General features: G+C 33.6%; 1 protein-coding gene across 1 annotated transcript in view; it reads left to right on the top strand.

Annotated features, from left to right (window-relative positions):
- NEGR1 (neuronal growth regulator 1) overlaps nt 1-15,880 on the top strand; it is a 769,326-nt gene that overhangs the window by 437,055 nt on the left and 316,391 nt on the right. Inside the window, exon 3 of the mRNA XM_015240167.3 lies at nt 5,265-5,390. Coding sequence (XP_015095653.1) covers nt 5,265-5,390 — 126 coding nt within the window. The remainder of the gene's footprint in view (nt 1-5,264; nt 5,391-15,880) is intronic.

Consider the following 15,880-nt stretch of genomic DNA (forward strand, 5'->3'; position numbering starts at 1 on the left):
TTCAACAAGACACACACCCAAAAAAACCTATCTTGCCTTAAGATAATCAAAGCCATCAGTGACACAATGCTTTCAGATGATATTTAACCTTTTAACATTCTCTCAGAAATTCACATTTCAAAGTTTCTTCTTTGCGGTGAGATTTTGAGGTCACTGTGGAGAAGTGAGTCAAGCAGGACACCAAAGAGATGGAATCGCTTTTATTTTTGTTTTGAGTTTGACCTAGTGAGCATGCTTGAAGAACAGGTCTGGGGAGTGTATGCATAATTCAGTTAGATATACGAAAACCTTTAAAGAGTTTTAGTAATAAGCCTATAGCTTCAGAGACCGAATGGGAAGACACTCAGCACACTTGCTCTTATAAAACACTGCTATGATTTTTGCACCCTAAAGAAGCAGGTGATTTTTGTGCTCAGAATATTGTGGTTATGATAAGTACTCAACTGATACTTTTCAATAATCTTTTGAGTGTTTGTGGGCTAGATTAAATACATACACCATCTACCTTTTAGCCCTGGCAGCCTAAAGAAGCCCTCCAAATGGATTTGTATGTACTGTTGTCTTTCATGGGCTCTTACAGCTTAAGAACTTGATGGGGCATTTAATTGATTCTAGTGAGCCAATACAACTTCCCAGATCCAAATAGTCTGTGCCTTGCATTTATTTATAGTTAAAATAGCCATTAAATACATACTCTAAGGATGTTCCGTGTTGTATGTGACCCAAACTCACGTGTCATGCAACTTAGTATAAGTGTGAACTCTATTTCATTTATTATTTCTGAATACCATCTGCCTAGACTTTTAATTTAAAATAAAACAATGTGGTCATGTGATTCCTATGACATACAGATTTGTCACCCTTATGTTGACTTCTCCAATTTTTAATGATTATGTTCTACACTACAAGATGAAATGTTGGAAGACATGTAAGTTAAATCTGTAAAGGCTGCTCATTAAACAAACAAAAAACTTGTTTTATTTATATAGATCAGAAATTATGTGCAAGTTAAAAAAATAAAGGCAACCCTGAGGACACTCACCAGCTCCTTTGCACATCATGGTGCAAATGGTTGGGAATCATCCCCATTGCTTGGCTGTATGGAAATCACTAGTATTTGGTTTGGTTGTGTATTCTGAGATTTTCATTACTGGTACTACTCCATACCCTGCCCGAGGACACTGCGATAGACAGCTCTGAAGGGAGAAGGCAAGTGGGGCGAGTCAGATTGCATAGTTTTTGGTGAAAGTGAAACCAGCAAGAGATTTGATTCCCTTTAGTGAAGCTAAATCTATAAATACACCTAAATATGCATCATCCCCTCACCATGCCATCACTGCATGGGAGTCGTGGACAGAGTACTAAGTAGTTGTTGAATTTGAGTCCTGTGTGTAACTGAAGGCAAAATAGATGATTAATTTGAAGGTCCAAGAGTGATTCCTTTGTATGTATATGGGACTTAAAATAATTTTCACTCCAACACAACCTTTAAATCCACTTCCAACACTACTGTTTAAAAAGTTTCCAGTGTTCTTCAATCTCTCTACCTGGTGATGAACAACAGCTAATTATGAACACAGGTGTAAAGTCATGTATATCCCCAGTTAGAGTCCTATTAGGAGAGAGACATTCTGTGGTCTAGTATGAAATCTAGAACTCTACCCTTCATCGGTTTTATTTACGATGTCATGATGATGATGATATTTTAATAATTATTTCCTGTGAATTAAAAAAAGTTTACATTTGGATGAATAACTTATTCCTTTATTACTGTTCTCTAGGTCATAAATACTTAAATAATGAGCACAACAATCCAAAATACTCATTAAAATCCATATTTTGTGACTTGAAAGTTGTTGAATTGATTGAATACAGTTACTTCTTTTTAAACAATTTAAGTTAAATTTATAAATAAAAAGTTGAAGGAGTTTGAAATAAGATATATAGAAATGAAACAGACACCTGAAATAGTAGGTTATTGTAACTTTCCTCATTTTCCTGTTTTTCTATGCAAATGCATAGAACATTGGACATTCCATAAGACCCGCTGCTTTGTCATTCAGAAAGTTCAGTGGCGTTCTTCCCCCGGTGTGCGTGCACCATTGGTACACATTTGTACACATGAGACACTACCATTGTTCCCTGCTCCTGCCATCCAGGGTAGAAGCATCACTTTTTTCTTCTTTTATATCCTAACCTAATGTTCCCTAGGATCATCCCAAACCCTTCCCCAGTACCACACCTTTTTCTGGAGGCAGAGCTAACAGTATCTCCATTTCTGTTGTCTTACACTGAGGTCATTAATATTTGTTCTCTATTATAAATAGCATCACGACAAATAAGTTTATACATAAACTCTCCTATGTGGTTCACCTTAGAAGAAACCAACAGAAAATTAATCTCTGATGATTTGAACCCAGAAAGCATACCTATTAGGTGTATGTAAAATGGGAAAGGAAACTGTGGGAAATATTTGTCTTCTCTGAGTTACTTACTGCCTCCCTCTTTTAATTTTAAGTTCCTTGAGGACAAGGATTATGTTTTGAATTTTTTGCATTTCCTGTGAGTCTAGAATTATTCCCTCCATAATACTCAGTACAAGTTTGAATTATTGAGCTGAATATGTAATGATTGAATATTCAGCAAAGCAACACCTGTTTTTGCCTCCACAAGCTACAGTGCGGGTGAAGGATTTCACCAGCCCTCTCCATGCACAGCATCTGCTGCCAACAGGTGATGCATTCTGAGAAGAGCCTTGCCAGAGGGACTTTCCCTTACTAGCATCCTCTTTCCAGATGTTTCCTTCCTGTAGCATATCCTGAATTATGAGGCCCCGGGAAGTGATTGAAACCACTGAGATGACATGTCACACCTGGAATTCAACAGTCTCCCCCCACCACACAATTTCCCGTAGTGAAATATCAAATCTAAGTTTATTGCTAAGGGACTTGGCTGTTTCTCTGTGAAATCAAATATGGTGCTTAACTATTAGTTTAGCACTCACGTTTACCACTTTAAATACAAGTAGATGTGTAATGATGGAACTATTTTTAGATCAGATAGAATTGACAAAGTAATTTAATTTAGAGGCCAGAATGTATGGTTTTATGCCACTTCATTTCTCTTAAATATATATACCTCTCCAAAGTTGAATCAGTTATGTTTGAAATGTATAAATAAGCTAGCCAAACTAGAACGATCGCTGTGTACTATTTCCTACATAAAGAAGGAAAGTATTACATAACTTCCCTTTTTTAAACAGTAGACACTGTTACATATGTATCTGTGTGCATATGTCTGTATATATGTACACATATACACACATGCATACAATGTACACATGTATTTCATAATTTACTATATCAAACCTATCCCTATATCCACATCAAATGATGTCTTTATTTAATGTTGTAAGTTTGATTTATTAACTCTCCAGTTCACCAGTAAGTCAAGTATGTTTGTCTCTACTTTCTTCCTAGGGTATGTTAATGTCTTTATTTCCCTTCTGTTTCAGCTAAGCTAAAAAGAATCTCCTGTTTGGAATGATTTTTTTTTTTATTTGCCTGAGAAGAGCTCACTGAAGAGTTTAATGATAATACATTTTAAATACCAATTAAAGTGTGTCATTTGGAAACAGTTACAATAGTATATCCTTTAGGAATAAGCCTTTTCTTCAATTATATCACAGTTATGTATAATTGAATATTTCATGTTTATACTCAAATCATCCTATGTTTTCTTGCAGTGGAGTTTTGGTTTCATTAAAAAAAATCAAAGATGATGTTCAAAGTATGGGTAATTTAATTTATCCTTATGACTGATTTTAGTAACTGGTTTTTAAAATAACTGTGAAAATGTATCTCTTGCAAAAAGGAACTCTAGGAATGGAACAATTAGAAGAGTTCTACTTAAAAAAGCATATTTTTCTAATAATTATCAATGTGTTAAATTGCCATTTATTCAGCATTGACCTGAAAATTCAACATACTATAAGTTTTGATATAGTAAACCAAAACTTATACACAGGCTAGTCATACATACCACCAAAGTGGTGACGTTCTGAGAGCAATTTCAAGGCATTGGAAAGAGCAGTAGTGAAATTAAATTCAAACACCACATATGATGTGTTCTAATAATAAGAGCTAACAATGATGCCAGGAACTTTTCTAAGCCCTTTAACATATGTTGACTTATTTAATCCTCACAGCAGCTATACAGGGTTTGTACTATTATTATCGCCAGCTTTCAGATGAAGACCTAAGGCTGAGATAGAAGGCATTTGCCCTGGATAACACAGCTAGCCAGTAGAGGACACAGAATTCATATCCATACTGTATAAGGATTAAATGAGTCCATTTGCTACTTGAAAAAATACAGACATTTTCATCCTGAAGGTTAATTTAGGTATTTTCCTATCCAACATTTACATCCAAACATCCGAAATATATTTCATGATCACTCGTTTCATCAAATGCTCTGTGATAAAATTGTCTGTAGCCTAATACATCAGAAACACACACACACAACACCATATTTTCCCTTTCACCCTCAGAAGTTTACAGAGCAAAAGGTCATAACAAAGGTTCTAAGATGTTTCAAAGTAAAGAGATCTGTTTCAATCAGTGGATTCCATCCATTACTGACAAGAAAACCCATATTGAACACATCTTTCACAGCCCTTAGAATTTGTGTTTCTTAGAACATAAACGCTCAGAAAGTCTAGCCCTACTATTTGGCAGATTAGAAAACTGAGACCCTAATTGCTTTTGTGACCCTGAGATCTTACATCCCAATTCTGGACATGTTTTATTTTTACCTTGCTTAGCTCTTAAATCAGCATATAGGCATAAGTGTTCTGCTATTTTAAGTTTCTTCCAGATTGCCATGTTTTTTTTCAGCCATTTCAACAGAATCACCATTATAGTGAAGATACATGGATGGAACAGACAGATGGCTATATTCTGGTTTACTTAATAGAAAATATCACAATAAAATTTAATTTACACAATATTCAAACTTTTATTATTAAGTGTTTAATTTATCCTGAAATATTATCTAAATATTAGAGAAAATTAAAGCCAATCAACAAACAAAAGAACTCAAGAGTCCTGAGTATCTAGAGAATCTTTTAGGTGATGACCATGGACCATAAGTACATTTCACCACCATAGTCTTATTGCATGATATCATGAAGTTAATCATATACAGTTCAACAGAATTTTATATCTTTTTATTTCTGACCACTGCATGTTTTGCCATTTCAGTTCCTCCGAAGATATATGACATCTCAAGTGATATGACCATCAATGAAGGAACCAATGTCACCCTTACTTGTTTGGCCACTGGGAAACCAGAGCCTTCCATTTCTTGGCGGCACATCTCCCCATCAGGTAAAGCAGAAATATATCAGTGTTGTTTGTGCTGTTCAGTATCCTCCTGTAACCTCACTTGTTCAGAATTTAAGAGTCAACTAATTTTTATATCTTTTTCATGAGGTAGGCAGGATGCATATTTTTATACTTATTCTTTATACCTAAATACATGTAGTTCACAAAAGGTTAAATGAACATTTTCTGTCAGAGCCCAGAGGAGAAGCTAGGTCTCTGGATTCCTAGGCAAGGTTATTTTCACTTTAGTGTGCTGGATAATCACAAATCAACAGACAAAAGGCTCAAATGGAAATATCACAAGAGAAATATCTTCATTTAAATATGTTAGGCTTTTATTCAATCGGAGTTCACATGTTAATAGGCCAGCATGAGCCGCTGAGGTAATCAGGGGAGAATGAAATTACACAAATTATGAGGTTGCTGGGTCTAATTTCAAACTGCAGTTCAGAATCCGGGATTTAGCAGTTAGAATTAAGTTTGGACTGATGAGGGATGTAAAAACCCAAGATTTTAAGAAATGTATACAAGATCGTATAGCTAGGTGAAATTAAGGGGTATAACATGCTTATCGGTTTCTGAGGCTTCTGCTACAGTGTACATCCTCCTAAAGAGATTAAGTCAACTTTAGGAAGTTGGGGCTGATCATCAACAAAACAGATCTGTTTTCACGGCCACCACTCTAACCAAATCGTCAACGTGTGTAGAATTTAAATATTGGAACTGTACCGCTTTAAATGCACCAGGAAGTGAGGGCGGTACTTTTAATGACTAGGACCCCACCACGTTTCGGATAAACAAAATTTGATTTTCATTCACCGTATTTTTTTTTTTTTTTTGGTGGAAATAACTCCAGCAAGGCTCGTATGAGGAAGTCACTTTCAAGGAAATCAGAAAGGCACATTTTATGTAGGCGAAGAAAGAGCACCATTACAACATCTATTTTATCTGCTAATGCTTTCTTTAATATCATTTATCCTTAAGTGTCTTTCTGTTTCCTCATGTATACAGTAGGTCTAATGAGACTTACTCACATCGTACACTTAGTATTACTATTAATGTGTGGCAAAATCAATAGCACAGCCATATACACTTAAATAATATGCATTATGGCTCCTATAATATTTCTGAAGTACGAGTGTGCTCTTGACTGCCAAGATTTGACTCTCTGGAGTGGCTACAGAATCATAAAACTGGTATGTGAGCACTGAATTCATGGCAGGACTCTCCATGGGGTGTAAGTGAGACAAACCCAAAACTAGCAATTAGGATACACGTGCTCCGATCTCAACTTCCTTATTCATCAGTTCATTGAGTCCTAGTGCGATCTCTTCGCGTCTGTCACCCTCAGCCAGTTCCCTACTTCCCAAAAAAGAATGATAAAAACCCCTGGCTATTGTAAGACTCAAAAAAGATAATAAGCACAAATGTGCTTTAAAAAGTATAAGGTGGTATGCAAATGTAAGGCTGTTTTTTAATCATCTTTCCAGGGATTTAAATCTGATATGGAAATATCATTTTTATAAGAATGAAGCACATAATCTCCATCTTCATATAATTTAAGATTAATAATTTGGATTCAATTCTCCTGCTTTGCAGTGCTTGTTATTATGCATATTCTTCTTTTTTAAGTGCTTGGTTACATTTTAGTTTAATTAAATACCATGAATGCTGGTTAGTGAAGTTATTAGAATAATGATAATGGGTAACATCATGAAGCTGAAAGAAGACAGATTGGGTTTATAAGTTAAACTGTGCGTAGATTTGTTTTTCTGATCCTACCATACAGAGCAAATGAGTAAAATTAGCATAAATATTAACTATTATCCAATGAATAGCTAGACATGGCTGATATTTTTATAAGTGCTTCCAATAATTGCAAATTATAATTTCGTTAGTGGTCTATATTCAGATGTTCAGCAATGTGGAGTTTCTGCTTCAGGTAACATGTCTGATAATTCTATTACCTTTCTTCAACATATATTTATATCTGAAAGCAAAATTATAAAAGTCATTAATCTGTCTGTATTTTACCTAAGAAAATCAGTATTTTTTATAGTCTCCTCTTTTCTTTTTCTACATCACTGAAGAAAATGTGTCTCAAAATGATCACCATACAAACAATGTTTAGTGTTAAGAACAGATAGAGATGAGCTCCCTGTCAGGATTGAAGCAATGGCTAGTTTTTGTACATGCGTGATTTGTTTCTTTTCCTTTCTTTTCTTTTCTTTTCTTTTTTTTTTTTTTTAAACTTTGGAAGTTCTTGCTGACTCATTCATGGTCTAGTCTGTTTTCAAGATCAATTAAAAAAATAAAACAGGAAAGTAGCTCCACAGAGCTTCTTCCTAATCTACAGAAAAGTTAGGTTGTGGGTTCAGCCACACCACAAACATCACCTGAACCAATTGGAGTTGCCATTCCACTTAGTTCAAACAACTCTGTGTACTTTCCTCCAAATTGTCTTTCCTGAGAAGTTTCTGGCTATATGAGCTTCCTTAGAGTTACTTAAATGAATGATTCTTTCTATATTTTCTATTCTATATGTAGGAATTGATTTCAAATTTATAGTAAAAATTACTCCAAACAATTCATAGAGAAATAATACAAAGTACACTCTCTGTCCTTTACTCAGTTTCATGCATTATTTTTCCCATTAGCTTCAACACTTGCTGTGTGTAGAGTATGCAGGAATGTATATACTTTTTATTGAATTATTTTATCAAACAACTGCGTACATCAAGCCCTTTTCTCCCTCGTTATTTCAGTGTGCAATTCTGAAGGACATTCTCTTGCCTAACCACAGTGCATTTTCAACTTTTGTACATTTAATGTTGGCATTATATTTTTTATTGAAGTCTATTTGATTTACAATGTTGTTAGTTTCTAGTGTACAGCATAATGATTTAGTTATACATATATATATTATTTTTCCTTTCTTTTTCATTATAGATTATTACAAGATATTGAATATAGTTCCCAGTGCTATACAGTAGGACCTTGTTGTTTATCTGTTTAGTATATAAGTATTTAGTATCTGCAAATCCCAAACTCCTGATCTGTCCCTCCCCCTCAAGATCAGTATTATACTTTTATCCCATCCCATTACTGTACATATTCTGATTTTGTCAGCTGATTCGTCCTTTAGAGAATTACTTTCCCTCTAGTACAGAATCTAAATATTGTATTTAGTTGCCACGTCACTTTAGTCTGGGGACTAATTCCTTAGTCTGCTTAATCTTCCTTGACATTTTTCAACAATGCGTGTAATCCTTTTTGAAAAATAGAGTATTTCTCATTTTGAGTTTGACTCATGATTAGATTGTAGTTATGCCCATCTGGGATTAAATAAGTAAAGTCATAGCTTCTCAGGGAATGATATCCAGAGGCACAGGATATTCATCTGTCCATCATTTGTGATGTTAATTTTCACTCCCTCATCAAGGTTTTGTCTGATTTCCGCACTGTATAGTTCCTTCTATTTTTCCTTCCCCATGCTACCAATAAGCAGTACAGAGAGTTTTAAAACCGTAACATGTAAATACCTGCTACTTATCAACCTTCCCCTTAGATTTGGCATTGTCACTGATTTTTCTGTGAAACAGGCTTTACTCTGATGATTACAAAACGATGATTTTTTTTTTTTTAGCTTCAACAATCCTTCTAGTTTTACCAGTTAGCATTTGGCTTTCTACTATAAACAAGAACTTCACTTTTCCTTATTTGTTATTTTTCTGTTTGGTTATTTATCTATTTATTATGGCAGGTGCTCGTTGATTCTCAACTTTTTAAAATTGTTTGTAATTCATTATTATCCTTAATTATTTTGATGCTCAAATATTCCTTGATTTGGTCAGTGGGTGTCATTTCATTTCTGACTTCTGTGTCCTTTGGATATGCCCTCATCGTATTTTTTTTCTTTAGTACTTTCATACTTTCTGGCATGACAGAATATGCCAGACTCACCCTCACCTTTTGTCTTTCTTGCCCCAGCTCTGGAATCAACCATTTCACTCTACTTCAAGTGATTAGATGCAGTACACACGGGGTTAGAAATGCTACATGTTGATTTAAAACATGTAAGTCTGTTGATCTGCCTTAGAGTAAAATTATCAGAAACTCAGAGGTCTAGGCTACTTTCTATGATGTTCTATTAACCACAAAACCTTAAATAAATTCAATGCAAGGGATAGATTGTATGTTGTTGGATTTTATCTAACAGCAGGTCTGGAACAGGGTCTGGAATCTGATCTGTATAAAAAGGGTACTTACAGAGTTAATAGTAAAAACTATTTATAGCATGGAAATATAAGGAGATAATTGTTCTATCATTAGAAATTTAGATACATTCATATGTTTTTATTTAAAAGAAATCCTGTTGCTTTAACTAATATATGACTAGTTCCTTATCTACTTAGAAAATTTCCAGGTTCTCTCAAAATCCTTAATATAAGGTATATGAGCCCCTTCATTCCCACCAGCAATGTCTTAAGCATCCGATGGTGCAGTATAGCAAAGTAAGTAAGATTGTGAACTTTGATGTTAGTCAGAATTGGTTTTGAGACCCAGCTCTTCCTCTTACAAACTATAAGACCTTAGATAAAACTGTCAGCTTCTTTGAATTTCAGATATAAATGGTGATACTAATTGTACTCAATTTAAAGAATTGTTATGAGGATTAAATGGAATAGTATACAGGACTGGACAAAGTTCATGACTTACAGCAAATATTCCGTAATATTAGCTATTAATTTACAACTAAGATGTGTTCGAATGTTTGACCAAATGGAATCTGCAATTCTGTTTCTGAAATTGAGGGACCTATTTACAGCTCTTGAAAGCAATTCACATTGCTGCTCTCAAATGTCATGATATCATGATGCTAAAACTTACGTAAAACTTCTAGAGAACATTGACAAATTTACATTTGACTTTGAATAGAAAGACAAAATAAAATTCTTATCAGACAGCATTGTACTAATATTTATATCCAGTCAGAAAAAATATGAAAACGTAAGGAGATAAATTTTAAAATCATATATTATAGATAAAAAATATAGATACATTTTGAAAGCCTCTATCAAATTTCCACTTATTATTCATTGCTATTGATCATAATCTCTGTTTCCTAGTTCATTCCTTTTTTTTTGATGAGAATACTTGTCTCATCTCATTTAAGCCTAAAAGCTGAACTATGAGTTGGACATTGTTATCCTCATTGTGCAGGTGAACATGGCACTCAGACTATTTAAATAAATTGCCCCAAATGGATGTGAAGTTTTTTTTCCCCCTACTTTTTACTTTGAAATAATTATACACTCACAGGAAGTTGCAAAGTTAGTGCAGAGAGCTCCCATTTACTCTTCACCTAGTTTCTTCCGTTGGTTACATCAGATGTAACTGTAGTATGACATCAGAACTAGGAATGGACATTAGTGGACTGCATGTGTGTAGTTCCACACCATTTTATACTACATGAGTTGGTTTGTGGAGCCACCACCACAATCAAGATACAGAACCATTCCCTCAGCACAAAGCTTTATTTTATGCTATCCCATCTACTGCTTCACCATCCACCATCCCTGGCCCTGACAGCGACTAATCTGTTTCCCCTCTCTTTAATTTTATCATTTATAGAATCTTATGTAATTAAAATTATTCAGTGTGTGACCTTTTGAAATTGGCCTTTCGTTTTTAAGGGTTGTTATCCGAGTTGTAACATATCTCAGTAGCCTGTTCCTTTTCATTGCTGAGTAATATTTTGTGATAGAAATGTATCATAATTTATAACCATAAACATATTACACAGTATTTTGGTTGTTTCCAGTTTTTGGCTATAACAAATAAAGCTGCTGTGAATAATACTTTTTTTCTATCCATTTACTTTCAATCCACGTATGTTGTTATATTTTAAATGAGTCTTTTGCAGACAGAACATAGATGTCATGTTTATATCCACTCTGACAATGTCTGTATTTTGATTGGTGTATCTAGACCACTTACATTTAATTTAATTAGTTATTCATTAGGACTTATTTCTGATATTTTTTTTCTTTTGTTTTCTGTTTGTTCCCTTTTTTGCTTGTTTGTTACTCTGTTTTCTTTTTCTTGCCTGTGTGCTACTTGAGCACCTTTTAGAATCCCACTATGTTTTATCCATCATGTTTCTGAGTGTGTCTCTTGGCATAGATTTTGTTGGTACTTTCTCTGTGCCTTACATCATATATATATATAAAACATCATAGTCTAAGGGTATTCACATTTTACTAGTTCCAGTGAGGTATAGAAACCTTACTTATATTTAGTCTCTCACTTTTTTAATATACTTATTTTAAATATGTATTCTACCACATGAGAACTACATCAGACATATGAATAGCTTTTCTTTCATTTGTCAAATGTATATTAGAAAACTTGAGAGAAGGAAAGTATTTTGTATTTCTATATCTTTTTATTATACCATTATTCCTCCCTCCCTCCTTAGGTCCTAAGTTTCCTTCATTTCTATTTAGAAACTTTGTCTAGCCATCCTATTATGGGATGTCCATCAGCGACAACTTCTTTTAGTAGTCTTTATTGAGAATGCCTTGATTTTGCCCTCATTCTTAAAGGATATTTTGCTTGGGATAGAATATTGAGTTTAATAAAACAGGTCATTCATTATTTAACACTCAAGTAGCCTTAAAATGGCCATCAGGCATTATTTGGAAATCATGTAGATCAAAGTACAGAAACTTCAAAAAATAAAAAAGTAGTACTTTCTATGCTTTCTATAAATATTGCTATCGGTTTACCTCAGCTATAAGTTAAATAACATAAACTGTTAATCAAGAATACAACACATTTTTTTTTCCAAACTAAGAGCTTTTAAAAACTTTCAGACTTTTAAATGAGATCTGTTTCAAGAGAAACCAAGTGAACAAGGTCAAGGACTCATTAGACCATTGTTCAGCAATACTGGATGGCAACTTACCATCTATTTATGTAAATGAAATTGTTGTTGTTATTGTTGGAACAGACACACTCACAACCTTACATATTGTCCATGGCTACTTTCATACTGCAAAGGTAGAGTTGAGTAGTTGCAATAGAAACCATGTGGCCCACAAAACCTAAACCTTTTACTCTCTGGTCCTTTAAGAAAAAAGTTGCTGACCCCTGTGTTAGATATTTGAAAAGAGGTTTGGGTTTTACATTTTGGTTCCCAGCTGCATAACCTACAGATTTAGCACACTCAACCTCTCACCTCTCCTACTGTTCAAAGAGAATTAAATTAAATCTTAAGATACAAAATGTTCATTACTAATTGCCAGAAGTAATAGACTGAAAAAATGAAAATTCTTGTCTAAAAACCACAAGCACTGCTGAAATCTATTGTTTAAAGTAATTCTGAAAATAGTTCAAGTCATGACAGGTACTAACTAGAAAATACTAATTTCTCTTAGCGCTCTCGGTTCTGTTGTCACTCCCTTTTTGTGGAGCAAAGTCTTCTTTGAAAGGAGTAGTGGACCAACAGCACTGGTGAGGAGATGAAGAGGCTGTGTGTGTGCTCCCTGCAAGCTGGCAGCCTGTTGCCAAAACACTGTAATTCTTTAAGAGTCTCTTTTCAGGTTTGCAATCCTGACACTGCACTTTGCTCTTTAATGTTAGGAAGAAAAATCCAGTAAAACCAGCAATTTATGCTGATGACATTTCAACATTACCTGATCTTCAGATTACAAGCTATGGTTCTAGCTCCCTTGTCGAGGTGTGCTCTATGTGGAGCTTTTGTGACTTTCCATAATGGCTTTCCATAATGGATAATTATTAATGTATGAATCTACATAATGACGGCAGGTTAAACTCTTACTGTAAGACTGCACACCAATAATTTATATATACCGTTAAAATGGCCTCTTTGTTCTCAGAGTTTTCTTTATAATTTTAACTTTCATTTGTCTTTTTTCAAAGTCCCCACTACTTCCATCCAGTTGCTTATGGGCCATTCGGAATTATTCATATTTAGGACTGTTAATGATTGCTTTTTGAATACAGAAAGCAAGAAAATTTTCAGTATTTTGAGACAAATATAAGGCTAAACAGTGACCCTAATGATATGAGGAATCAATATAAAAAATTCTCCATTATTCTCAGAGGAAAGTGCTTACTCATATAAAACAGAAAATAGGAACCCACCAAGCATTTCAAAGCATTTTATAAAAGATTTTTTTTAATGAAACTTGATTTTCTGATAGAGCAGTGGCATTAGAAAAAAACATAATAATAATACCACTCTAGATTATGTCTCCCCTTAGTGGACTGAATTTAGGGAAATGGTTGGCATTAGATTGCTTATATTTTAGAAATTAAATTTTTCTAGTCTGTTTCTTGAGTGATTTCAATGTCATGTTACATGTGTTAGAGAAAGGCATTGTATAAATGGTGATGTCTAAATAAGTTAGGGGCTTGTTTAAAGGTTATCATCTTAGAAAATGCAGCTTTTACTTTGGTTGTACATTTCATGCTAATTCATTCTGAAGTGGGACTCCATGGGTAAAAATTGCATTAAAAATATTGAAATAGATCCTATAAGTATTCAGAAAGAGCACCAGTAGGTACTGTGAAAGTATAAAATATATCTAACTTATATTTATATTATTTATTAAGCAAGTAACATGTCGGAGGCACTGTTTTAACACGTTAGGTTAATATATGTTAACTGGTTGAATGTGAAGTGATATTGTAACTTCATGTACCACATTCCTAAGTAAAGGAGCATGATTTTCATTTAAACCCTGGCAGTCAGTGAAGATACAACTTGGTTTAACTTCCCTATAAATCTAAGATCATGTTCATCAAGACTAAATTTTTACACAAACAAAGCCTATTAAAACTTTCGTGCTATTCCTGGATTAATATTAAAATATATGTAAGTAAAAAAATATGTTAATAATTTTTTTTTAAATCAAGACCCAGTGTGTCCTTGACAATTATAGATAAGCACATGGTTGGCTTGCAATAAATTGTTATTAAGAGTTATGACCTCTAGTGTAAAATAGTATTATATCCACTTTTCTTTATTCAAAAATAATATATTGCTATTGAATTTTAATTATACTCCAGCTTATTTTAAAGTTATATTATTTTTTATTAACTTGACTATAATTGGGAATAATCATCACTACTGGGAAAACAGAATGATTTTAGTAATTTTGGATAATAGATAAATAAAAGTATCATAAATACTTTTTATTCCTTTCATTTTTTGTATACTTTCTAAGATTCATGATTCAGGCAAATACAGCTACACAGTAGGTGTTCGATATGTATCTGTTAAATGACACCATATTTTGTAATACTATGAAGCCTTTTCATGATTTATTAATAAAATAATAAACTTACATTAACTGACTAATGTTTTAAAATTATGTGACTAATAATTAGTTTTATTTATAACATTTAATAATAGATCATTTCCCAAAGAGGTTATAGAAAAAGCTAATGGTATTTTGTATAATTATCAAACTCCTATTAAAAAAGGCAATATAGCATAATGCTTTTTTTTTTTACAGATTTGTATAATAATTTTACTGCATAAGAAATTACAGGGCTTTCATAAATCATTAGGTCAACAGCAATAGATAGGAGAATAAAACAAAACGAACATGATTATTCTGATCCAATAAAACAGGATAATACTCCAGTTTTCAAAAATATCACAAACTCCCCAACGTGGTTCCTTTTAAGAGAAAATCTACCTCTTGCAATTTCTAGATACAGTAATGACTGTGGTTCCATAAAGCTAAATGGAAAGCTGCTTTACAGTTAAAAACATAAAAAAGCAACTTACGTAGATGGGCAGCCCTCCTAATGCTGATATAATAGATCCAGAATCAGCACTTGAACCACTATAGTACTTGATACAGTACTTGAACTACTTAATTTCAAGCCTCTACTCACTCTGCCACTCACTGTGTATATTAACCTGGGCAAACTTCTTAAACTCTCCGCGCCTTAGTTTCTTAATCTGCAAATGGAGATGATGATGATGATGATGATGATGATACCACAGGGCTGCTATATAAAGGAGATGTTACAGATAACATGTTAAAAAGAATACTCAGGCAAAATTAAGAGCTGCAAATTCTTAGCTATTATCATTAAATTTTCTTTGTTCATCTTAAAAGTTGCTTGAAGATAGATAATAAAAAATGGAAATAAGTACTGTGATTAAAAATCAGATAAATGCATTGTAATGATCACATTTCTAAACTAGTGAGATGTTGTTTTTATTTAGGTTTTTTTTTTTCATCATAGAATGTAGAAGAGGGATTGTTTACTGAACAACTACCAGAATGACTCTGAGAAACACATCTGAATTATGTATTCGGATTCTAATAAACAGTGGGTGATGGGAGAGGAGGACAAGAAGCCCGGTGTATTGGACGAGCGCTTTATTTGTTTCCTTTAGGTTGCATTCTGTGCTGCAGGAAAAAAGAAATCTGTGAAAATAAAGA

The sequence above is a fragment of the Vicugna pacos genome, chromosome 13 (assembly GCF_048564905.1).
Source record: "Vicugna pacos chromosome 13, VicPac4, whole genome shotgun sequence".
Taxonomy (NCBI): domain Eukaryota; kingdom Metazoa; phylum Chordata; class Mammalia; order Artiodactyla; family Camelidae; genus Vicugna; species Vicugna pacos.